The sequence below is a fragment of the Nannobrachium achirus genome (assembly GCF_963921795.1).
Source record: "Nannobrachium achirus genome assembly, chromosome: 9".
Taxonomy (NCBI): Eukaryota; Metazoa; Chordata; class Actinopteri; order Myctophiformes; family Myctophidae; genus Nannobrachium; species Nannobrachium achirus.
Window position 1 is genome coordinate 22,275,880 of NC_137818.1, and position 26,025 is coordinate 22,301,904.

A 26,025-nucleotide genomic window follows, 5' to 3' on the forward strand; every position below is an offset into this window, starting at 1 on the left:
TTTGAATATCTGCACATAATACTGATAATAAGTGTAATCGACTGATTTAAACAAGTCTGACACAGTTTTGTCTACAAATCTAAACATCAGTCATTGTTTTATAGGTTACACATTTATTTATAGTTACATTTGTATTTTTGACTGAATTCACTCGAAACCACCTGCTTCGAAATTGCACATAATGCACGAGGCAGCAGGACATTGCGTTATTGAAAATGCGTGCTTCCAAACTCCAAAAATAATCTCCTTCATGCAATTTCTTTACAGAAAGTAGCTCATAACATGTCCATGGTGGATTCATGAAACAAACACTTTGCAGATGTGTTCAAGTGGTCTGTCAATGGTTGGTGTTGCAAATCTAGATTCAACCTATATATTTTATTTTATCTTAATTTGTTTCTCTCTCTCTGCTCTTACCCACCCATATCCTGGGTTTCACACTTACTGCTGTTTGAGTTTCCTCTGAAAGAACACCTGAATTTCCCCAAGGGGTTAACTTGGCTTATCTCATCATACAGTGTATGGAAATGTGCTATTTAATCTGGCTGGAGTACAGTATGTACAATACTATCAGGGTCAAGCATACAGTACATTGCAGAATGATATCATGGATAGACGGCACTATCCATGATTTGAAGAGGTTTTATAAAAATCTAAACCATCAGAGCTGGAATTGCTGATGACCTTTGCAGGCAACATTGTGAAAGGCAAGGATCAATGACAGAATTCACTAGATATCAAACTCAGAACTTTGCAGAATTGTAGCCACAAGCAAATCTTGGACTCGCTCCTCATTAATATTAATATCGTCGTTGACGGGTGGAAACTTTGTATTTTGTCATTTTGTATTTATCATTTTAGAAATGTTTTAAACTAGTGAAAATAGCCGATCGACAAGCACACAATGCCAAGGCGTGTGCTTGTAGATCAGCTATTTTTACTAGTTTTGTGCGACAGTCTTGTATGATGAAGCAGGGCTTTACTTTACGAAAAACATACAAATTTGAAACTTGGAGATATGAGGTTTCCGCCCAACAACGACGATATATACCAGGGGTTGACACTAAGGTCTCAGAGGCACCTGTCCGTCGGGCAAGTACAGGTCATGTTCTACTTGCCCAAAGGTCATGCCCACTTGCCCGAAAAGTAAATTGTCCATTATAAAATGATAGGTAAAATTTGAATTACCGTTCAAATTTAACACTTATTTCTTTACTTTCTGGGGCTGTGCAATAAAAAATTCATACCTCAATACCTCCAAATCCAAATCCTATAGCTAGCTATGATTGAAAATGTATATGGTTTCACACTTATATCTCGTGACAGATATCTCGTGTTGTCTCAAATGAGCACTTGCCCGGTCGGGCAACCTGAAAGCAAACTTCACCTGCCCCAACGTTTTATTTACATGCCGGGGGCAGGTGGGCAAGCCTTAGTGTCAATGCCTGTATACTACGTATATATACAGTACATTACTTTGATCTTTTTGACATCTGCATCACTCCTCCTTAGAATAAGATGGCTCCAAATTCCATCCACTGGTTCCGGAAGGGTCTGCGTCTCCATGACAACCCTTCGCTACAGGAGGCGGTCCGGGGGGCGGGCACTGTGCGCTGCGTTTACTTCCTGGACCCCTGGTTCGCCGGCTCATCCAACCTCGGTGTCAACAGGTGGAGGTAAGCAGCCACTTGTTTGAATGACTTAGTAGATTTATTTTTTTCTTCCTTTTTTAATATTATTTTGAGAATGTGAGATATACACAAGACCTCAACAAAAGTATGGAAAAAATAAATGCCCAATTAAGCGCAACGGCACCGTATTGAGTTTTGACACACAGGAAGTGCAGTCCATAGTAGTCTGGAACCAGACAAATCTGCCATTGCAAAAAAGATATATATTGTCCGGTTAGTTGTGTGATTGGATTTCACTCCCTCCGAAGTAGTGAGGGACCCATTAAGTCCCAGTTTGCAAATATGGTGTTTTTTTCTTAAAAAATACTAATAAATACGCAGTGATATTTGTCTGGTCATGCCAGGCTATGCCCAATTCGCCCATAGCACCAACTTGAATCTTGCTGTTTATACTGTATGCTTCTAATTAGTACAGGCCCTTTTGGTTTGTAATTTAGGAGTAGTGAAAAGACATATTTTTATATTCGTCAAGAAATTAATACATTATTAATGAAATTAAATGCAATAAAAATAATTTGTAGTGTGGAAGCAACTTGTAACCATCCTGGCATTAATCATTAACTTAAACTTAAAACTCGATTACGCCCAATAGCACAACTGTGTATGAGGTACTTAAGTGGTGAGTCATCTGTGTGTGTGTGTGTGTGTGTGTGTGTGTGTGTGTGTGTGTGTGTGTGTGTGTGTGTGTGTGTGTGTGTGTGTGTGTGTGTGTGTGTGTGTGTGTGTGTGTGTGTGTGTGTGTGTGTGTGTGTGTGTGTGTGCTGAGAGAGAGAGAGAATTAAAGACAAAAGCATGGATATACATGGAGACAGGCCTGCAGTGCCTCAGTATACAACATGATGTCAGTATTTCTCCTCACAATTTGTACAACCTGCTACCCCAAGCGACCAATACAGTATGTAGGAATTTAGCCATTTAAGCCCTGAAAAAAGAAAGAAAAAAGATTTACAAGCTCACAATGATTTTAGATCAATTTGACTTAAATTAGCTACACAAGTGTTCTTCTTTTATATATTTATATTTGAATAAAAAAAAATAAGTTTGAACATTTTCACCTACAGTATAATGACATGCCCAAAGGGCACAAGGATGAACATCCTGGGATTCTGATACTGTAGTTTTTGGTCTAATCGCTATTTGAGGTAATTTATATTAGGAAAAGTATATTATAGAATGCAATTATTACACCTTATTGAACCTCACACACAACAATCATTTTGTGTAGGAAACTGTTATATCCACACTCTCTGGGGTGAGGTACACATGGGAGAGGGAACTTGGGACAGAGTTAGGTGAGGATTGGTGGTCAAAGCATGCGCCCATATGTGCCATATCCAATTAAAAGTAGTCCACAGAGGACACACTACACTAAGGCCAAGTTGAGTAGAATGTTTCCCAACACCAACGACAACGGTAACAGATGTCTTCACTCGCCTGCAGACCACACATACTCTCTGCTCTTGCCCAAAACCTGCTTCCCTAGTCTATATTTTCAGTGTGTCTCCTGAGGTAGGCAGATTCAGCAGGTGCCAGGCAGATTTAGTTGCGTTCACCTCATAGTGAGACGCCACATTTTGCTCCACTGGAAAAGTCCTAGCCCCCCTGCCACGACATCCTGGTTAAAAGACCTGTCATCCTTCGTCCACCTAGAAAAAATCAAATTCACATATACCACTATTTTTTTGCTTCGCAATCTATATACTGTGTGTGTGTGTGTACTGTGTGTGTACTGTGTGTGTGTGTGTGTGTGTGTGTGTGTGTGTGTGTGTGTGTGTGTGTGTGTGTGTGTGTGTGTGTGTGTGTGTGTGTGTGTGTGTGTGTGTGCGCGCGTATACATTTTTTTAATATACTTCTTTCTTCTATTCTTTCTATTCTTCTCCCCTCAATGCTGGTGGGTGGGTATGATTTTGCCCTAAAATCACGCAAAGCGGTACACAGTATCTTAAAAGTCATATCATCACCATGGATCTGTCCCATTTCCCATATTTCCTCCTGATTGCCTACCATTGCCTTATAAAGTTTGTGTATGCGACCTGGTGATCGCTTATCTGCGGATTAGGGAGTCTTACTGGTTGCATGTTGTTTAGTTTCGTTTTTGTAGTTTTTAGTTTTTGTGTCCCCTGTGTGCCCTGTATTTTAAATTGGGAAAAAATGATAAATCCAATAAAAAATATTAAAAAGGAAATTGTTTTTTGAACAGCATGGATATTAGGGAATAGCCCAGGCGGGCTCCCTAACCATTCAGCTATGCCGCCCACTGTATGTGACAGTTGGTGATTGTGAGTGACTTTAGGGGCAACCGAATGGATGAACGCTACATTTAGGCCTACCTATTTTTGTTTAGAGGGACAAAAGCAAATGATTCTGCGTAAAAAACAAACAAACATAAATTTTGCCTTGAACTCCATTTGAGACTAGCAGTCTGACCTAGTATTTGGATTGTGCAGTACATAACTGCCATTATGGTCAAATTCAGTTGATTGGTAGTGCACGGGTGGGGTAGGTGGATCAATTAGCTTACTGCACAATGTTTTATTTCTCTGTTCTTAGCTTCAAGTGGCAGGTCAGATAGGGATTTTATCGTGGAGGTTTGTGTGCTTGTGAATGTGTGCACTTTGCTTGGCCATGTGCTGGGGGTTTGTGTTGTGGGTAGAGAGATTGTGTATTGGTGTGGATACTTTGAGACAGGAATAGCAGAATTAGCCCAAGTTTGTGTGTTGCTTGGTCTGTGTCTTTGTACGTGTGAAGTGTGCATTTTCTCAGGTTTTTGTCTGTGCGTGCATTTCACTGAGTACATGTGACTCGATGTCGGTGAGTGTTTTTGCATGGAAGGAGAGCTTACGTCTTGCTTATTGCTTACTGGCCCATTTTCGGCCCAGGTCCTATTTGTGGTCCTCTCACAGTGGTAGTCGATAAAAAAGGCACTGACCCAGTGTTCTCCCGCTGAAGAACCTATACTTAATTATACAGACACAGGCAGGGGGGGTACACACTTGGCTGCTGTGTCCAAAATAACAATTGTTTTAAGGCCTTCAGTGACCCAAAATGGCAGGCTGAGTCATTTTGTCTTGTGACACAAAGTTGTCCAAGCTTAATCCGCATTGATGCATGCTCCCATCGTAGTCTCCTTACTGACCTCTTACGCTTGATTTACACTTTGTCCTTAACCGAAAGTAGCCCACCTAAAATCCATCAGCTATTTTTGGTACAGGACACGTGCGGGCAACTAAGTCTAAAACAGGCGAATACCTGCTCATTCATTGTAAGGCAGTATGCACTGAGGGGATTAAAGTAGGTAAGATTTCACGTAATATGTATTGTTGCCCTGCCTGTATGCACTCTTTGTCTGTCTGTAGAACATGCCTGTGACCAGGGGTCTTCAGAGTTCTTTCAGCCCAAGAACCCCTTAGTTGAGAGGGGGATGAAGCTGTGACCCCCACTACACCTCTGCTATTTTTGGCTAATGTTCAACATCCCTCATCCCAATCCACCCACAGCACAGTTCCTTGACCCCAAATATATATTAATATCATCAGGGCTATTATTAATGTTATCGGATGTATCGGGATGATGTCATAATTCCTAATATCGGGCCGATAATTATCTGTCCGATAATTATCGTGTAACCCTAATTTTAATGCATTTATTTTTATCAACTTGTTTAACTGGCTCCACTTGTTTAGAATAGCATAGCCATGCGTTACAGTTTTCAGTCCACCCTTGCATGAACATCAAGCTCTGATAAAGCCTCAGTGCCAAAACTGTAAAGCATTTTTGAGCGGTGGTTGAGCCGCTCCTCTGTTTCGATATGTCCGTGTGTGGGTGGCTGGCTGGCTGGCTATGTGTGTCTGTAGCCTGCAATACCTCTTATGACCACACACACACACACAAACACACACACACACACACACACACACACACACACGTTAAGGGACGGGCGCTGTTGAGCAGGCCACAGACACACACACACACACACACACACCACAGCATGACACAACAAGGGGTCAATCGGTCGGGGGTCATTGAGGTCAACACAAGCCCAGAAGAGGCCAGACACACGCACGCACGCACACACACACACACACACACACACAGGTATTTGTACTTTACTTATTTTCAATAGTTTTACTTCTACTACATATACCTCAACCCCTGCATATACCTCAAGGTGCGCAGGCCTCCACCGCTCAGTTCACACAAGTGTGATTTTTCTTCTTATTTATTAAAAACGTTTCAAAGATATTTATTTATTTAATATTTATGCTTTGCTGTCTGATCCTTCAGTACCCAAAACTGATGAAAGACCAGATTAATCTAAAATGTATTAGTTTTATGCTTTATTAGATTAGTTATAGAGGAGACATGTGAGACGACATGTGAGACATGATGTGAGGAAGATTCAACAGGTCTTTGCGAGTCGGACTCAGATGGAGCAAATGGCACCCCAAACAAGCCTTTGTAAAAGAAGAAAGAATGACAGTTACACCCAAGAATAATCTTAAGTGCATTTAGATCAGTGTATCGTAAATACAGTAAGTAAGACAACATCAATGACTCTGCTGTTAGCCCAAGCCCACTTTAAATTCCTTAGGAAACGCTGCTTCTGTGCATAGGGCCATACACGCCGTCATAATCGCTGCAGCACCTGGCCGTAATTCCCAGCGGCTGCAGAGTCGAAATTTACATTATCATAGGGGGGACAAATAATCGTTATCTTTTGTGAGATCATCAATAAATATCTTCAATGCCATTAGCTAGTTACTTTGATAATATGGTGCTTAAATGTATGCTGAACAACATTTTAAAATGTTCTAATTTTCAATTCAAATGAGCTTTATTGGCATGAGAAAACATACATTTACATTGCTAAAGCAAGTTTCAAAACATAATAAACAGTTAAAAATGGGGAACATATACCGTATACAGTTGGAGGGGGTACAGCATTGTGTCACATTTTGTCGTTATGTATATACAGGGCATGAATCTTTTTGGAACAAATATCAGCATTTCTTTTTTTCTCAATACAATTTCAATAGCATACAAATGAAGGGAAAGAAAAAAGCCTCAAATTGAATACGTATTTAAAGGTAGCAGCTCTGAGTCGCGGAGGCGAGGGACACGCTCAAAATGGGTTCAGACAAAACCTGGCGCCTACTGTATGCATACGGCAGATGATGAGAGGGAGGTAAACCTAATGTGGAAAAGTGAGATTGTCTGAGATGTGGGTTAGTGTGCCAGTATATGAAGTGTTTGCCTCTCAGCGGTTATGTGACACTGACCTACTTAAACGAAGGCTTTCCTGTGCGGCCTGACAGGCAAATGACACACACTTGTTAACCAGTGTCAGTTGTCCTTCAAAGTCAAATAATGTTATTGTCGGTACCAAACTTCAGTCTGTTTCTGTTTAGATTTTACTGAAGAGTACAATTTTAAAGGTGTTTACTGTTCAGACATTTCACTTTTAAAGTAAAGGTGAAAGTGGTAAAGTCTGTGTGTTAGTTTTATAATAATCCAATAAAAGGTATTAACAAGAGCTTGTGACACAATTATTACAACATTGGATCCACTGGAACACAGTTCCGTTTTTCCATTTTTGGAAAAGTAACAGTTTTGGACATACAAGGTTTCTTTCCAACGACGATATGTAATCAGCAGTCAGCAGGTCAGCTAATCATAAGCTTTTAATAAGCTTAGCGAAAGAGCCTATTTTACAGTGACTCTGCTGTGGCCTATTATCACTGAGTATCCTACAAGTGATATCACAGCAGATGTTCCTCTTTTTGGAGCTGTGAAACCGTCTCCCTATAGACGGGTATGTCCGTGGCTATGTGGCTAACCCTAACCCTAACCCTAACCCTAACCCTAACCCCATTCATTTTGAACCCTAACCCTAACCCTTAACCTAACCCCTAAACACCTTGTGGGGACCTATTAATAAGCCCCCACAAGGTTTTTTCCTCTGATTGTACTATCTTTGTGGGGACATGAGGTCCCCACAAACTAGTAATTCCCTGTCTGTCTGTCTGTCCGTCCGTCCGTCCGTCCGTCCACACACACACACACACACACACACACACACACACACACACACACACACACACACACACACACACACACACACACACAGATCTAGAACACATTGAATGAAGAATTATAGATCTAGAACACAGAATCAAAAACATAGATCTAGAACACAGAATTCATAGATCTAGACTGAAATCCCACAACAACGCTTCTTGAACAATGTGCTTGTACAGTAAGGTACAGTACAGTAAGGTAGAGTATAAGGTACAGTACAGTAAGGTACAGTACAGTAAGGTACAGTACAGTACAGTAAGGTACAGCAATGACGCTGGATGACCAGAGGGCACTGTTGTGCAGCCTAGCTACACACACACACACACAGGGTATAGCTGCTCAGATTCACCGTTCCACTTCAAACTGAGGTTTAATTTTTTTATTTGAAGAATCCAGATAGGATGCATGTTCCAGATTGAACCTATTTAGTAATTATAGTTAAAAGATCAGATGTAAGTGACAGAATTTCCAGAATTGATTATGACAATGCACATCTCTCCAATCTCCCAGTCAACTGTCTACAACTCTTCAGAACAGTCACCAGAATCCTCAATAATTTAACAAATGAAAAATCTGCCCAAATAACCCCATAATCTCTCAGGTCCACTGGCTCCTAGTCCCCTAGACAGAGGATCCAGTGCAAAGGTCTCCTCTTGACCTACAGTTAAATGGCCAGAGCACCAGCTGCAGTGGCCCCATCACCCCCCAACCCTGGTGGGTTGGGGATTCACGCCTCCCAAACACCCCGCACACTCCCTCTGCTCTAGCCATTCCTCATTGCTCCACATCCCCCATACACATCTCCAGAGGATGGGAGACCGAGCCTTCTGTTCCTTTCCTCGATGCCTCATAACTCAGAACTGCCCCCTTCCATCAAGATGTTTAAAAACTGTCTTGGCTTTTATGATGAACTAAAATCTTAGCTCTCAAACTGTAGCTTTTCTCGAAAACCACGAGGCGCTGGAAAACATTTCCGGATTTCGTTTTCAATTATGAATTGTCATTAAGAATGATTCATTGATTCATCGACCATGCATACCTATATTTATTTATTTTGATGTTGTGGTCAAGTCAAAGGGTAAGATAATCCTTAAGGATGTTGCTCAGCTCAGCTGATCGGCAGTAAATTGACATGATTGACCTGTCTGTGCTTCAGCCATGCTTCTTTCTACAAACCGATTCACATCTTGGCCACAAAATAAAAATGACAATAATAAAAATGACAATTCTGTTAGAAGTGTAGAATGTATTGTAGAACATTTATTTAACCCAGTCTTTTTTATCTTCATGTGTAAGGAATGAGGTTACTAGGCTCAAAGTGTGTGTGTGTGTGTGTGTGTGTGTGTGTGTGTGTGTGTGTGTGTGTGTGTGTGCGTGTGCGTGTGTGCGTGTGCGTGTCCAAATGTAGGCCAGGGCAGTTGTATAACGTAAGGACTGGATACTGGCTTTTAAATGTGTACACACATGCACTGAAAGTGTATTGTGTGTACACAAACACAGGTGTGATGAAGCATACACATCTTGACACACACACACACACACACACACACACACACACACACACACACACACACACACAGAGTCAACCGGCTGAGAGGTCTCTTGAGACCCCACCCCCCACCCATACAGTCTCAAATCTACACAAATCCACGTGCATGAGGTGTGAATGCTCACATGTCACATACACAGAAACTGTGGGTCTCTGAAGCACAAAACAGACAGTCATGCAAGCTTGGATGCACATGGATGTTCATGTCCAAGCATTTGTGAAATCTTGGACACACTTGACTTGATGAGTTTTGTTTTTGTCAATAAACAACCCACACTTTTCTTTTTTTTACGTTTTATTTGTACTAGCCCTTACCCGTTCAAAGATATGAGCTCCAAAATGATGTGCAGTGTGTGGGTTATGGGATGTGCACTGTGCACACAGTATATGAGGGATGGAAAGTAACTTTAACTGGTGCTTGCATGATGTAGGAGCATCAATGTAAGAAACCCGTTTCGTTTAATGGCTACAGAGATACTGTCCCCCCCCCCCCCCCCAGCCCGCCCGCCCACCCGCCTGCACACACACCCGCCTGCCTGCACACACACACACACACACACACACACACACACACACACACACACACACACACACACACACACACACACACACACACACACACACACAGAGCTGGTTAAACATTTTGCCTCAAGCTAGATGCAGAATAGATGTGCCTCATGCTAGATGCAGAATAGATAGTAGATACACCATAAAAATGCTAATATACAGCATACGATTTGTGAAAGTGACAAACGGGCTTCACAGTTATGTCAGGTGTGTTCATATGCTAATGGTGATGCGATTTCAGATCAATTGCTCCAGCCACTGAGGAGAAACGCTGTTTCAGACAGACAGACAGACACTCACTCAGACATTCGCAAAATTATAGTATAGATTGTAATAAATACAATTAATGTATGTAGCACTTTGCTAAAACATTGTTTAAAAAACACTACACAGTGATTTTGTCGTAAAAGGGTGGGTTTTGTATGCGGGAGGGTGCACCCAGATTTGGAGCTGCCATAGCTTTGTAGTATGTCAATTGTCAACTACCCTGCTGCTAATAATAATCAGCTATCAGGTCAGAATGAATGTCTGTCTGTCTGTCTGTCTGTCTGTCTGTCTGTCTGTCTGTCTGTCTGTCTGTCTGTCTGTCTGTCTGTCTGTCTGTCTGTCTGTCTGTCTGTCTGTCTGTCTGTCTGTCTGTCTGTCTGTCTGTCTGTCTGTCTGTCTGAATGAATGAATTGAATTGTTGAATGACTGGCTGACTGAATAGCTTGCTGAATGACTGGCTACTGAATGGCTTCTTAAATGACTGACTGACTCACTGAATAGATGACTGAAAGAATTACTGAATTCAGTTGCCATTCAGTCCAGATTATTGACTGTAGGGAATCAATCACTATGTCACTTTATGAATGAGATGTCTTGAGAAATGTTATTTTTTTTAGTACGTTTGTGTGGGAAATGAATCGACTTTTCCCCTTTGGACTCAAAATCCCATTCCAAATGTGCGTCAGCGATGTCCAACCAATTTCCGTAGAGTAGGTCATGTATTGTCCATCTATCCATCTATAAGTTTGACACGCTGTCGGAAACTAAACGGGCCACAGTGAGTGTTCCATCAAATCGAATACAATTAAAGTGAGAATGTCTTCTGCCCTCTGCCTTCTCCTTTTGTATAACCTCCTTCCTCCTCCTTCTTCCCCTCTTCTTTTCAACTTACTGTCCTCTGCCTCCCATTCTCTCAAGTACCATGCATAGTAGTACATAAGGACCGCAGGAATACACAAGAAACGGAGGGTGAGAGAAATTTCGTCCGGTTTGTCTGGTCTGACTCCCAGGGATGGTGTTTTCCTCTGGTGTTTCAGTCCGAGTGTATCAAAGGGTGCGTTCGGAAATGCGCACCGGGTGGACTGCGCGGGCGTTTATCGTGGGCTTGCCCAGGCCTTACGGCCTGGGCATAAATATAACGATTGCATTCACCACGGCTTCGTAACTCGCGCGGCGTAAGTCGCGCTTCGCGCCGCTTGCAATGTCGTGGACAATAAAACGAGCGCACCCTTTGATACACTCGGACTGAATCACCAGTAGAAAACACTCTCTCCTGACTCCCAAGCCTCCGTACTCCGGATGATTTAGATCCGTATACGGACCCTTACGGACAGCACCCAACTGGACGGACTGAACGTACTAGATGTATCCGTAGCAAGAAGTAGCCACGGCCACCGTTATAAAACATAGGCGCAGTAGTGATGAAAATGACTTTAACTCTGCTCTATGACAGCAGTTCTCAAACTGTGTGTCCCAATATAAATATATTTTATCAAGAAACGGAAAAAAGGTCGTTACACAACCACTTGAAGAGGACGCCTCGACTCCTCACGCACACACACACACACACGCACGCACACGCACGCACGCACACACACACACACACACACACACACACACACACACACACACACACAGCATCAACAGTCATCAGCACAGACAGCGAGGCACACAAGTCACAAGAAGAGATGATGATGCATCTCATTTATTACTTGGGAATTATGTTCAATATATGAGCGGGTGTGTACGTGTGTTTTGTTATAATTACTCCGGGTCCGCATCCATGTGGTTAAATTTGTACCCTCGCGGAGTTGCATTTACCGCGATAACGTTGCCGACAAACAGCAGAACCAGTCCAGACTGTTACCACGTATTTATACCAAACATCACGGCGGGTCAAAAAAGAAATCTGTGGTTCTACATATTTTGGCTAAATGCTTCGGTTTTTACACGTGTGAGAACCACCTTCATGTGGCGCGCGGACTCAACGGGAGCAGAATTGGAGCGGAGAGCGGGTCGGCACATAAATAACGTGCATGTCTACTATGCATGGCGACGGATTTACCGTACGTAGTTTCTCACCCAAAACGTACACAAAATCAAGCATACGTAACTATAAATGGCCCTTCACTCTCTCCCACCTCCTCAGGTTTCTCCTGCAGTGTTTGGAGGATCTGGACGCTAACCTCCGAAAGCTGAACTCTCGCCTCTTTGTCATCAGAGGTCAGCCAGCCAACGTGTTCCCTCGCCTCTTCAAGGTGGGTGCAGGACTTCACGGTATCTCCTTTAATGATCATCATGACATTCAATAATTGCCATTATGTCAAATAATTGCGATTAGGTGATTATGTAATAATTGTGACAGCCCTAGCTGTTGGCCAATGCACTTTTGAATGATTCTCTCTACCCTCTTTCTCTCTCTATCCCGCCAGGAGTGGAAGATCTCACGGTTGACTTTTGAATATGACTCTGAGCCATTTGGTAAGGAGAGGGATGCTGCCATCAAGAAACTGGCAATGGAGGCTGGAGTGGAAGTCATGGTCAAGATCTCACACACACTGTATGACCTGGACAAGTAAGGAACACGCACGCACGCACACACACACAAAGAACAGACACATTATCCACTTCCTGGACAAAATAAGGAACAATAATTTTCCTCTTTTTTCCTCTACCTATCTCAACGGGATCATACAGTACAGATGAATGATGGCCCACCAATGCTTCTAATAACCTACGTACCTCTCTTTCTGTCTTATCTCAGGATCATAGAGCTGAATGGCGGCCAGCCTCCTCTGACGTACAAGCGTTTCCAGACGTTGATATCTCGTCTAGACCCCCCAGAGCTGCCGGTGGAGACGCTGTCTGACGCTCTGATGGGCCGCTGCGTCACGCCAATCTCCGAGGACCATGGGGACAAGTACAGCGTCCCCTCACTGGAAGAGCTAGGTGAGAACACGCACACACTTTCTATGCCATTTTCTAGCCTTGGCTTGAGGCAACGATTGCATGTCCTACTTAATTCCGTCTTTTCCTACTTAATACATTCTTAACTTAAGTGAATGCACTTTCGTGCGTGTGCGTGTGTGTGCCAGGCTTTGACACTGAAGGCTTGCCTACAGCTGTGTGGCCAGGAGGGGAGACTGAGGCACTGACCAGGATAGAACGCCATTTGGAGAGAAAGGTCAGTAGTTAGTAGTAATTAGTAGTAGTAAGTAGTAGTAATAGTAGTGGTGGTGATACTAGAGTTGTTGAAGAGTAATTATTAAATATATTATCTTTCTCTCTCTCTCTCTCCAGGCATGGGTGGCTAATTTTGAGCGTCCCAGAATGAATGCTAACTCCCTGCTGGCCAGCCCCACAGGTCTGAGCACCTACCTGCGCTTTGGATGTCTCTCATGCCGCCTCTTTTACTTCAAACTCACTGACCTCTACCGCAAGGTCAGTCTATTCTGTTCCGTTCTGTTCTAGTACATATTCTACAGTCTAAAAATTAAGGATTATAGACAAGACACACATACAGTACACACTGTGTGTGTGTGTGTGCGTGCGTGTGTTTTCGTGTGTGTGCCTGTGTATGTAGAACCATAGTCTAGAGATGCAACCCTGGTCTGGTGTAGATCTTCGCTCCCAAGGAAGTTCATTTTTCTAGGGCTGTTACCATCAGGCAGGAGGCTTAAGTACCTCTAGCAAAAAAGAAGTGTTATCATCATTAGTGCCAACGGTCTGTAGTAGAAATTTTAAATAAGTAAATAAAATGTTTAAATAGTTCCAACCCCTACAGCCTTTGACCACAGCTGCTATGTTATGGGATGCATTTTATCTAGTTTTTAATGCATTTGTGTATTCTTTGTATGTTTTATTGTTGTATACTGACTGACTACCTGTGTGCCAAAGACAAATTTCCATTTTATGTAAAATGTGATGTACAATAAAACTTTCTTATCTTATCTTAGTTTATTTCCATTTGCTAATTCAGGTGAAGAAGAACAGTTCTCCGCCTCTCTCGCTGTACGGTCAGCTCCTGTGGCGTGAGTTCTTCTATACTGCCGCGACCAACAACCCGCGCTTCGACAAGATGGAGGGCAACCCCATCTGTGTCCGCATCCCCTGGGACCGAAACCCCGAAGCACTGGCCAAGTGGGCTGAGGCCAAAACGGGATTCCCATGGATCGATGCCATCATGACCCAGCTTAGGCAAGAGGGCTGGATCCACCACCTGGCACGGCACGCCGTAGCCTGCTTCCTCACCAGAGGAGACCTCTGGATCAGCTGGGAGGAAGGAATGAAGGTGAGGAGTGGCGAGAGCCAGAGATAATGAATGAAGGATGGTGGAGACCTTTGACTGCAAGGGTATGCTGGGAAAGAAAGGATGGCTGGAATGAGAATGAAACTTGTTGGTGAGGCAGATTGTGTTAATCCAGGTGGAGACCAAATGCACCATCTTTCGAAACACCAATAATCTAAACATTCCTCTCCTCTCGCTCTTCATCTTCCTCCCCCAGGTGTTTGAGGAGCTGCTGTTGGACGCAGACTGGAGTGTGAACGCAGGAAGCTGGATGTGGCTCTCCTGCAGTTCGTTCTTCCAGCAGTTCTTCCACTGCTACTGCCCTGTGGGCTTCGGACGAAGAACCGATCCCAATGGGGATTTCATCAGGTTGGCATCTTTCCTGGCATCCCCGCTCCCCTCCCCTCCCCTCCCTGCATCCTGTCCCCGGGTACCATCCATGATCCAATCCCTCCCTCTACCTGGCTGCATACAAAGAAACCGAGTGTAGTACCTTATAAAAAACATATACAGTAGGAACACAGAGGAAGCCTGGGGATTAGGGGAAATGCAGTTAGTTCACACGTTAGTATGACCACACATGCACGCACAGTCGCACACGCAGGAGTCGCACACGCGTGTGTGTATACACCTGCATTTTGTTAATCTTCCATAATCCAAGCAGCATAATGCATTATTTAGCAGTAGCTGCAGTTACATGAGACATTTCGTTACATCGCTCTGCCATGGGTAAAACTTTGAAAAGGAAACACCTGCATTGAGTGCATGGCACTTGACATTGGTCTACTACAGAATATACTACTCCTGCACTTATTAAGCCGGAAAAGTTGAAGCCAGATTCTCCTGGAAAATGGGAGGTCATTACAGGACTTATTCTGATTGGGCTATTATTGTGATTTATAAGTGGAATAAAAGGCTCCATTTAAACACAGCTACAGGTCACTTGACAACTAATTATGGTTACAGTCATACCATTACCATTGGTTGCTATCAAAGTAAAGTAAAATCAAGTGTCATAAGATTCAGTTGAGTTAGTGGAGGGAGAGGCGTGAGATGTACAGTATAGTGGCAACATAATCACTGGGAAATGTTTTATTTCACACACTTGTTTCACACAAGTTGCTAGGAAGAAAAACAAACCAGAGCTTATGAAAACTGAGTTTTTCAGTTAGACGTTAGACATCTCAAGTCTCCCTTACCCACTTTCCCAAGCTAAATCCACAGGAATGAAGTGAAGGCAAAGAAAGAGAGAGATGGAGGGAAAGCCTCCATATCTCTGGGTAAGTGAGTGAAAGACAGTCAGAAGTTGTCCGTCCTCTCTTCTATTTATTCGTCCGTCCATCCATTTTCTTGTCTGTCAGCAGGTTGTATTCTTTGTCCAATTTATTTTTAATTAATTAGTCCATTTGCTCATATACTATGTTGTTGTTGGTGGATGCTTGTGTGGTAGATTTGTGAGCTCTATGGATGCTTAGTGTGGTTTAGGTGTGTGTGTGTGTGTGTGTGTGTGTGTGTACACCATCAGAACATCATTATGATTGCAATGATAGGTGTAATTGTCCTTGTGTTGATCTGGCTGAGTTGACTCCATGTCTTTTTAAGTATGGATTTGTTCATATATATAGAGTATGTTGTTTTCCTCTTGTTTGGGGGATTGGGTGAAAAGTTCAGCTCTCTTTCCCCTTTGTTAGATTGCACTTGATTGCTTTTAAGACGATTTGACCAGTTCCTCATGCCTGAACCCTCACCTCCGCACCAGAGCATGTGAGCGTTGAGTTGAGATTTATAAAAGACGTTTATCTGCAGTGGTATGGAGCGAGAGCAACCTTTTAAACGTTATAAAAATGCTCATTCCTCGCAAAATGTGCTCTGCACCGCTCACATTCTCTGCTCCCCATACCCCCTGTAAGGTAAGGCCATGCCACCAAGCAGACTGTATCCAAAGCAACCCAATGGTCCACGTCTGCCTATGCCCCTGCTGTTTTGAGGGTAGGGGACCCGCCTAGCTAAGAAAACCCAGCGGAGCCCTCTGGTCGGTCTGGAACTCGGTAGCATCTCATTTCGTCAAAAGGGATTCTGACCTCTTGGTAGGGAAATGCTAAAGCCTTGTCTGCATTCTCTGTGTGGAGGACTATGAAGCATTCCCCTGAGGGTAGTGAGGAGAGGCATCGAGCCAGTTACTGGGCTGTTGCTGTCGCTATTCCCCCCTGGCACACGGTCGCTGTGCCCAGCATGAGTGTAGGGGGGGGAAGGGCGGCAGCTGTAACGCTTGCCCAAAGTCTCTCATCAATCCCTTTGTGAAATGTTTAGTGGTGCTCTGCTCATGTGAACGCAGCCCTGCCGGTGTCAGTGGCCCCCGGGAGCAGTGACTGGAAAGCACAGGAAGCAAGAAGTGGAAGACAATCATAGACATACCACCCATGCATGCACACAAACACTGACACACATACTCTGCTCAGCACGCATTCCAACATCCCCTGTCTTCTGTTGGGACTCTTGCTACTGGCAGGTGGCGGATCTTCCTGGCGAAAGGGTTGCGGTCCCTTTTGGTGAAATGAGGGAGCCCCCTAGTAGGCCGGTCCAGAGTGCAGCGCTGTGCCTGTGGTAAGGGGCCTGGGTCCCCTGACATCTTAAAAGACAACCACTACAGTCTGAGGGGCAGCGGAAATAGGCCTGAACTCTTTACCCAGCCCACCTCCATCTGACCATAGGATGAGGGAAGCAGTAAGGGGTTGGGTTGGGGGGGGGGGGGCAGGACTGGAGCTGTGTAGTGGGACACTTCTGTTATTGATGGAAATCTGCAGATTGAGGCATACTGGTTAAAGATACGCACTGTAACATACAGGTCACAGTTACATGTAATAATTGGTGACCTTGACTGTAAAACCCTACCCTGGTCACTAATTGTGAGTAGTTGTTTTATTCAGGAGAGGAGTGTCAGCTTAGAGGCTAGAATTTAGTTTTTAGTTATTTTAGTTTTTAGTTATTTTTAATGCTAGGAAAGGGGGTTTCCAGGGAAGATTGTTTGTAGTTTTATTTGATTTGTTTTGTACATGTACACAATTAAGACGACACAATCAACAATGAAATTCTTAGAAATTGACTAAGAGGAATTAAGCGATTTTTCTCGATATGGATTTTTCTCGCTACACACTTGCTCCTGTCAGGGTGGGGTGGGAGTTAGTGGCGGGAAGGTGAGTGGGCTGGTTGGGGAGTGGTGGGTCAATTCTCTCTGCTGTCTAACCGCGTGTTGCAGTAGCAGTCTCCTAGCAACGACCACAAAACATCTGATCTGTAGAGTGACGATGGGGCGATCACCATAAGCCAGTGCGATGCCTGGCTCCGCCCATCCTTCTGTCACTCTGTGTCCTGCCTCTCAGTGCTGCGCTGGGACATTTACCCACAGTTCCACAGTCCTGCCTCCCCCCTTCACTTCCTCTGTTGCACTGTTTGTCTTCGCCCTCTTGCTCCGGAAGTTGTCGGTAAGGTCGGACCAAGTAGGTAGGTAGACGTGCTATCCTTGTAACATGGAAACCAAACCCATGACGACACCAACAACAACCAACAACAACAACAACCAAAGAACAACAGCCACAAAAAAACTAAAACTCTGCTAAGACTGGTTGGGATGGTATTTTGAGCTGATGGTTATCTGCTGAACCTGCTGCCAGGCTTACAGTGGTGCTGCAGTCGGCAGTATTTTGGGTGCAGTGTCTTGGATTATGTTGATCCGATGAACTAGGCCTAACTGCTGCTTGGGACTGCAGGCCCTCTTTTTTTTTTTCAGTCACAACCTGAACAATATCAAACGTGCACTGTGATGTTAATTCACTTCAGTGCAGTAAAGGGAGGAAGAGGAATTGATTAAACCTGATTTTGTACTCTTAGTTCATGTATTGTAGCTTTAATGTGCAGCGTTTAGCACCTATCATAGTTATTATCTTCCATCATACTTTCTTAGCAGGAAGTCATGCCCATGGTGATGGTAGTAACTGCCAGCTGGTTTGACAGCTATATATATTTACTAATATCTAATGTGATTTTATGTGGAATTTATTGAGTCCAAACAAATTATACACCGGTCTGAGATGATCTTTGAGCAAGTTGTTTATTTGCGTTGTATTGACTGTAAAATGTATGTGCAAGTGTTGTTTTCAGAAAAATCACTGACAAGTACCAGGCAGGAACCACCCGACTAATGAAAATATGGAAATCTGTAAAAAAAATAAAAAAATTACATCTCCAATATTTCAGATAATATTGTAAAAGAAATGTTCAACTGTAACTGTTTTACAGTATGCTTGTATGTATTGTATTGTAATGTAATATATTGTAATATTTGCTCCCCAAGCGTTGCGTGTGCATTGTGGAACCAACCACATTTGACTGACTTAACACTTTGACTGCCACAATGTTAAGGGTTTTAAGGGTATAACCCTTGCCACCATAGACGGCCATTCATTTTTGACGGAATAAATTGAAAATGGTAGGATGTACGAAAATTGACAAAAATTTCAGAGAATATAGAGTCGGAACCTTAGCTTTCACCATAAAAATTTCGTCCTGCTGTGGTGTTCTGCTGTGGAGAAACCTGAGGGAGAGCGAAAGCTGTACAGATGAAAAAGGAGCATCAGAAATTTACTTTCTGAGATAATTGAGGTCAAAGGAAAAAAACTTTCAGAAGCCCTAGAAACAAATTGGTAAATGGTACAAGAACACACAGTACCTCTAAATGACGAACAGGGTGCCGGCCATAATGCTGTAAAAAAAAAAGTTAAAAAAAGTTGTACCGTGGTCTAGTTATAAGGCAGGAAAGTGGAAGAAGCCAGGAGACTGACAGAGGCTCTTTTTTCATCTTCCCAGGATGAAGGAGAGACAGAGTAGAATCCACTGTGTTTTGACCTGGGATTTTTTATTCAAGCCTTCAGTTAGACATCAGACATCTCAAAAATAAAGATAAAAACTCTGATAAAGATTAAAAAAAAACTTTACATTGCTGTTTCACTTCAGTATAGTTGTAGATGTGTTCCATTGCAATCATCATTTTAGTCACTTCAAACTAAAACGGTCAAACTACCCTGAGCAATTCAAAGTCATAATACATAAAATTAAATAAAAATTTATGTACATTCATATGGAAATGTTTGTATTGACAAATTCAAGCCAACTGCGACAAACTTCACCATGTTAGAATCCAGACCAGGCAACTGCAAGTAAGAGTAATTATGAAAAAAAAAACATAATTACCATAAGGTATATATAATTATTTGCTATACATTTTATATACACAGGTACATATATTTCCAAAATAGCAGATCTACAAGCTCATAGCCCGGCACCGCGCTATGAGCTTGTAGATCTGCCATTTACATATGATGCCTAATAGCCGATCTACAAGCTCATAGCCCAGCAAGGCACTATGAGCTTAGTATTTTCATGGCTCTCCTTTTAGTAGACCTTGTACCAGTGAACTGTACCGTCATGAAACTGTACCTTTTCCTATGCAAACTTCTAATAAAGTCTTCAATCAATCAATCAATCAATCAATCCCTTCTTTGTATTTACCTACTGTATGTTTTTATACTGTTTTTTATTTCCCTCTTTTTTCCTGACTATATCTACTGCATAGTACTGTGTTCTATCCGTCTGTCATTCAATGTTATATGAGATACTGCAATGGTTTACTATGGAAATAAGCATAGTCTTTTCATGGATCTCATGATCTCCTTTTAGTAGACCTTGTACCAGTGAACTGTACCGTCATGAAACTGTACCTTTTCCTATGCAAACTTCTAATAAAGTCTTCAATCAATCAATCAATCAATCAATCAATCTCTCTCTCCCCAACTTTCTCTCTTGTATCATGGCTGTAAGGTTTATTCTAACGCAGTTGGTTCTCTAGCGAAAAAAAAAGAGAGAGAGAGAGAGAGAGAGAGAGAGAGAGAGGAAGAGAGAGAGGAAATCTGAGCAGGCTTAGCAAACAACGTTGGCACCGCTTCGATGGGTTACCTTTAGAATAAAACACGATAAAACTATAAACATACAATGAGGATTACCACTGGGATTCTTTTTCGATCTCCATCTCGCTGGATTGGTCAGACTGCGACGTTTGCGAGTGACTTATAGTGGTTGTTTTGCTGGGATGTGTTTGTTTTGCACTAAATGGAGCATCTGTCCTCCTTTCTCACCAAGCTAAGCTAAAGAGGCGTCAATTGGGTATGGCAAGCTATGGCAGCTGCCATACCTTGGCTACAGGGGGAATATAATAAAATGTACTGTAATCGTGCCTGTTGTAAAGTTATGGTAACATGACTGGTGTCTTGCACGCGAGCCTCGCGCGCGTGAAAGACACCAGTCATGTTGCCATAACTTAGCTTTTTCTGAACTGACGCCGCTGAGCTAAACGCCCTGCTCGATCGGTGGTCCGCGCGCGGACCACCTGTTGTGATCCGAGATGAGCATAATCATCTCTCATCTCATGCTTGCTCTCGGAGCGACGTCGCGACCCCCCAAACACGGCAATACACCACTGTATATCAATCAATCAATCTAGCAACAACCACTTACTTTATATAGCAGTTCTTTTCGCTGCGACGCCGCGGCTCGGTGGTCCCTGGTGGCCTGGTCGATGAACCATGACGATCCAGTAAAACTTTTCAGATCACATGTAACGGCTGAAGAAGTAGTCCTCAGTAGTATAGTAAAGCACTAAACTAAACCCCCCCCCAAACACAGAGCTGCTGCTCCTTCCGTGAATGCCGTCCATCCAGCAATCCCAGGCCTGGGGAGGACGGTCATGTACCAAATCACCATGGTAACACAAGGTAACACAAGCTGATTGGCCACACAATGGTAACCATGGTGATTTTAGTCATTCCAGGGCCCAGGACGGCTGAATCCAAGCGTCAGTGATACATATGCTCCTAATCTTGTGTTTAATAAAAAAAAGACATTTATGTGGCATATGCCGTTCGTGGCGGTGAAGGGGGGGTAAAAACGTATGTGGCATATGACCTCCGTGGCGGTCAAAGTGTTAAGTCAGCACTTTTCTCATTGCTGCCACTGTGTTTCCAGACGATACTTACCTGTCCTCCGAGGTTTCCCCGCTAAGTACATCTATGACCCGTGGAATGCTCCAGAGTCCGTGCAGGCTGCTGCCAAGTGTGTGATTGGCGTCCATTACCCCAAACCCATGGTACACCATGCAGAGTCCAGTCGGCTCAATATAGAGAGGATGAAACAGATCTACCAGCAACTCAGCCGATACCGCGGGCTAGGTAAGACTTAACTTGCGTGTACTAGAATAAAAATGTAGGCCAGCAACCAGAATGTTACAGTGACAGACATAATTAGACTTTACTGTTAGAGCAATACAGTTGAAGCATTGTGATATTGATATACTACTGGCAGACGATACAAAGCACTGGAGTATAGACGAGTAGTTGTGTAACACTATCTTCCATGTGTGTTGGTGTCAGGCCTGCTAGCATCAGTGCCGTCCACCAATAGCAATGGGAACGGAGGGATGATGGCATACTCTCCCGGGGAGCAGCAGTCAGGGACCAATAATAACAACACTCACTGTAAGTACTGTAAACTGCAACACTCATTTTACAATGTAACACTTCACTATAAGCGAACAACACTACTAGCTGGAAGACAACACTCTGGAAGTATGCAACAACAACTGGAAGTGAACAACTGGAATTAAAGACCATTTGCTAAAAGTCCTTGACAATAACACTCTTTAACCATATATTGTCACTGTGGAAAAATAACAATAACACACTAGATGTGAACAACGCTCACTGCATTCTGTTGTGTCCCTGTTCTCATCAGTGCCACTGCCTGGAGTTTCGGGGTGTAACGGCAGTGGGAGTATCATGCTGAACTATGACAGTGAGAACCAGCCAGCGTCATGCCTTGTGGCTCACCAACAGTTACAACCACAGCCTCATGGTAGGTTGGCAGCAGACCAGGAATGTCTTTTTCTGGTGGTTTCTTTGCTTTATTTAGCCTGGATTTAGACAGGACCTGCAGAGGGGTAGTACATGCAACTTATTTAAAGTATGATATAACATTTGTTGTACCCCATGTTGGACTCATCTTTTTGAGTGCGCGATCAGTGCATGTTCTTGCAACAGTTAACACGGTCTCTTTCCCACACTCCATTATAACTTTTTTCCGAATGAAAATCCGACCTACAGTTGCGGAGAAATGGATTTTAAGTTTAGAATGTAATCTAATGTAAAGAATAGCTATGGCGACCCGGAACCGATCCCGCACTTCCGGTTTTGGTTAATTAAGCGATAATTAACGTTTGCGATACTTAAATTATTATTAAGTTCGAATCCGTTCTGGCTGATTGGGACTAGCAAGAAAATCTGTTAACTGTGTGTGTGTGTGTGTGTGTGTGTGTGTGTGTGTGTGTGTGTGTGTGGTGTACACGTTTATGCATGTGTTTGGCAGGGTACCACTCAAAGCCAAACTCCAACCGGGCTGCCACCAGCACCACACTCTACCATGAGTTTGCTGTGCCTCGAAATCCAGGTACATGACAATAATAATTACTGTATAATAATAGCAGCAACAATAACTAGAAAACACTGTTCCTGAAGAAACCTTGTGGGCTCGCTGTCCAGTATGAAGTAGTTAAGAATATTAGTAGTGTTAAAAGTGTTAAGTATTGTTAGTGTTAGTAGTGTACTTATAAGTGTTGATAGACAGTTCATAGTGTTGAATCAGAGAAAAATCAGAGGTAGAAAAGGATATAAAAATTACATTCTTATAAAAAGCCTTAATATTTCAGTTTCTTTATTCTGACATACAGGACGCCTCCTGCACACCGGGGGCAGCATAACAGGGAAGCGGGAACGAGAGTCGGAACATGGGGAGGAAAATGCCATTTCCTGCTCTGTCCACAAGATGCAGCGGCAGAGTGCAGAGGTCAGATTTTCTATATCATCACGATTAATCACAAATGAATCATCACTCTGTTCAAATGTACCTTAACTCATTCTCTGCCAGTCAACTGCCTGATCAACATTTCAACTAGGGGGTTCCCTGCTGATCAACTTTTATCAACTTTTTTATAAAAAGTGATTTTTTAGATATCTTCTGCGGAAAAAACATGTGTTTCGCACGAAACACCTGTTTATTAACATTTTTTTCGCCCCCTCGCCAGGGCCCGAGTTGATGACATGACTTTAGAGATATTGCATAATTTTAGGGAAAAATCTGTAGGAGCAGTGTCCAAAAATTGGAATTCCTGGAGAAATGATAGTACGACAAAAGTGTGACGTGACATGAGCGACAGCCGGTGGAGCTTTTCATAGTAACTTGCGACCTGACGGTCGCAAAAATACTACCTCTATTCAGACCGTAAACTACAGTAGACTTTGAAAAGTATAACAGAAAGTTGTATCAATCATTGACTGTTTGCTGTTTGCCTTACAGACAATCTAGAGCAGCTGACTGAGTCCATACTGCAGTCCCAATCTGGCCAGCACAGAGAGAAACACACTTGAATAAACCTCTCCTCCTCTGTCTCCATCACCACACAAAGTATCATCATGTTCTTTTTTATTTAATTTGTTCTTGTTCAGAAACTCCACAGGAGATAAAGGTGAAAATGTGATTCATTGTTTTTTAGTTTTTAGTTTTTTTCTGGGCTCATATTGGTTTTAGAAAATTGTCCAAACTGTTTTTGTTAATCAGTTATTTACCAACTTGTTTGTTAGCCACATTTACAGTATACAGTATGTTGTAATGCATATATCTTCAATGTCCTCGACTTTGTATGTTCAAAACCATTAATTACGCTTTTGGACAATTACCCCACAAAGTAGGGCATACATTTCCAAAAACAATACAAATATTTAAATATGGAGATACAAGTTTTCTAACTGACAGCGACGATATACCTTTTGTGGTAATAATAAGCATTGTGAGAACTCTCAGAATGCATAAAGGTGGCAATGTCCACTTTAAATGCAGGGGTGTCAAACTCATACTGTAGGTTGTGAGCCAGAATTGTATACTATCGCCTAATTGAAAGACACGTCTAGCGGACTTCAGTGTGGCACGATAGGCAGTGTAAAATATTCTCTTTGGACAAAAGCAAATACAATTGCCCATGGTCGAGTCCATTGGCTCGAATATAATTTGGGTAATAATAATAATATTGATGATATCTTCTCTCAGCGTTCAATGCAGCGCTGGCGCGCAGGGGTGAGACAACGTACACAATGTTCATACGATGGCAGCTTTGCCAGTGTGGCAGAGGCAAGGAGGAAAATTGTAGCTGCCACACAGATAGATAATAACCGGATGTGAATATTTAAATGTAGTTATTTTCGTTCTTTTTTGTTTACTTTCGTCTTTACCCCAAAATGACTTCACCCACTTGGCCAGTAGTTGACACCCCTGGCATAGGGTTTTTTTCTTTTCTTTTTTTTTTTCTTTTCTTTTTTTTTTACTTCATTGTCCTACAACATGACCCTGGCTTTCTTAGTACAGTGGTTCTCAACCTTTTCAGGCCATGACCCCCCCCAAAATAATCATATTTGAATTGGCCTACCATGACAAGCACTTGGCATTGTAGGAGTTGGGGCATTCTGTTTTGTTCAACTCAGTTCCACAGATAAATATTGTGAAAATTGCCTACAATCTTGTAGAGATTGTAGATTGACTATTTTATCAAATGTGTCCTATTTCTTAAATTTGACAATTTGGCCAATATTTGACCAATTCTTATATAGCCTAGTTTGTTTATTACTTTTGATGCAGTAACAGTCTTTCTTTTTGGTATTAAAACGGTCAGAAAAGTCCTTAAATTGTCACTTCACTGTCATCTGGAAATCCTGTGGGGACCCCGGGACCCCCTTGTGGGTCCCAACCCACAGGTTGAGAACCACTGCTTTAATACACCAGGGCATATACAGGTATACTGTACTGTAAGTAAAGCTGAGTTTATGTACAGTATCTCAACTCTGAAACACTATATTATTGTACCAGAAACAGGATATTTATTTTTGCCCATGTGCAGAGCACCAAGACAATGTAATTTAATGTGAATAGGCAACTCTTAACACCACGACAACTTGACGAATGACTCAATCACCAAGATACAGAGAATGTGCCACTGTTGTCTTCTTAAGATCCATTTATAGGAATGCAAGGAGAAAGCTACGATTTATACATAATATATTTTTGATATTGTTTGTGCGCTTGTCTTCTTGGTATTGTCAAAAGAACACTTGCAAATAGTCTGAGTAGGCCAGTGAATGTTTTACCTAGAATGACCTCTAGAAAGATAAGATGTCAAATCTCTTGCTTTATTATTTTCTCAGTTGAGTTTTGTAATGTGCTTACAAAATCAGTCTTAGCAAAAATGTCATGTCCTCAAAAACAATTGTTTCCAAAGAATTACATACAGTATTTTACTAACCAAAACATGTTCCGCCTCAAGGAAGCAGGAAAATGTTGTGGTATTTATTTGTTGTTGTTGTTTTATTTAAGACATTTTCTTGAACATTTCCATTATGATTTTCTTAAAACCTACTTAAATCATGTTTTGTACGGAT

At 42.5% G+C, this 26,025-nt stretch overlaps 1 protein-coding gene across 1 annotated transcript; it reads left to right on the forward strand.

The window, feature by feature from the left end:
- Window positions 1–1,518: 1,518 nt before the first annotated feature.
- Window positions 1,519–26,025, forward strand: LOC308290556 (cryptochrome-1-like; the record flags this gene model as incomplete). The annotated part of the gene is made up of 14 exons (XM_080732458.1): window positions 1,519–1,676; window positions 12,302–12,410; window positions 12,585–12,727; window positions 12,917–13,101; window positions 13,248–13,336; window positions 13,453–13,593; window positions 14,132–14,443; window positions 14,658–14,809; window positions 21,515–21,717; window positions 21,919–22,023; window positions 22,280–22,399; window positions 22,910–22,990; window positions 23,271–23,386; window positions 23,897–26,025. The coding sequence occupies 14 exons, from the start codon at window positions 1,519–1,521 to the stop codon at window positions 23,903–23,905; spliced, it is 1,923 nt and encodes a 640-aa protein (XP_080588584.1). The 3' UTR covers window positions 23,906–26,025.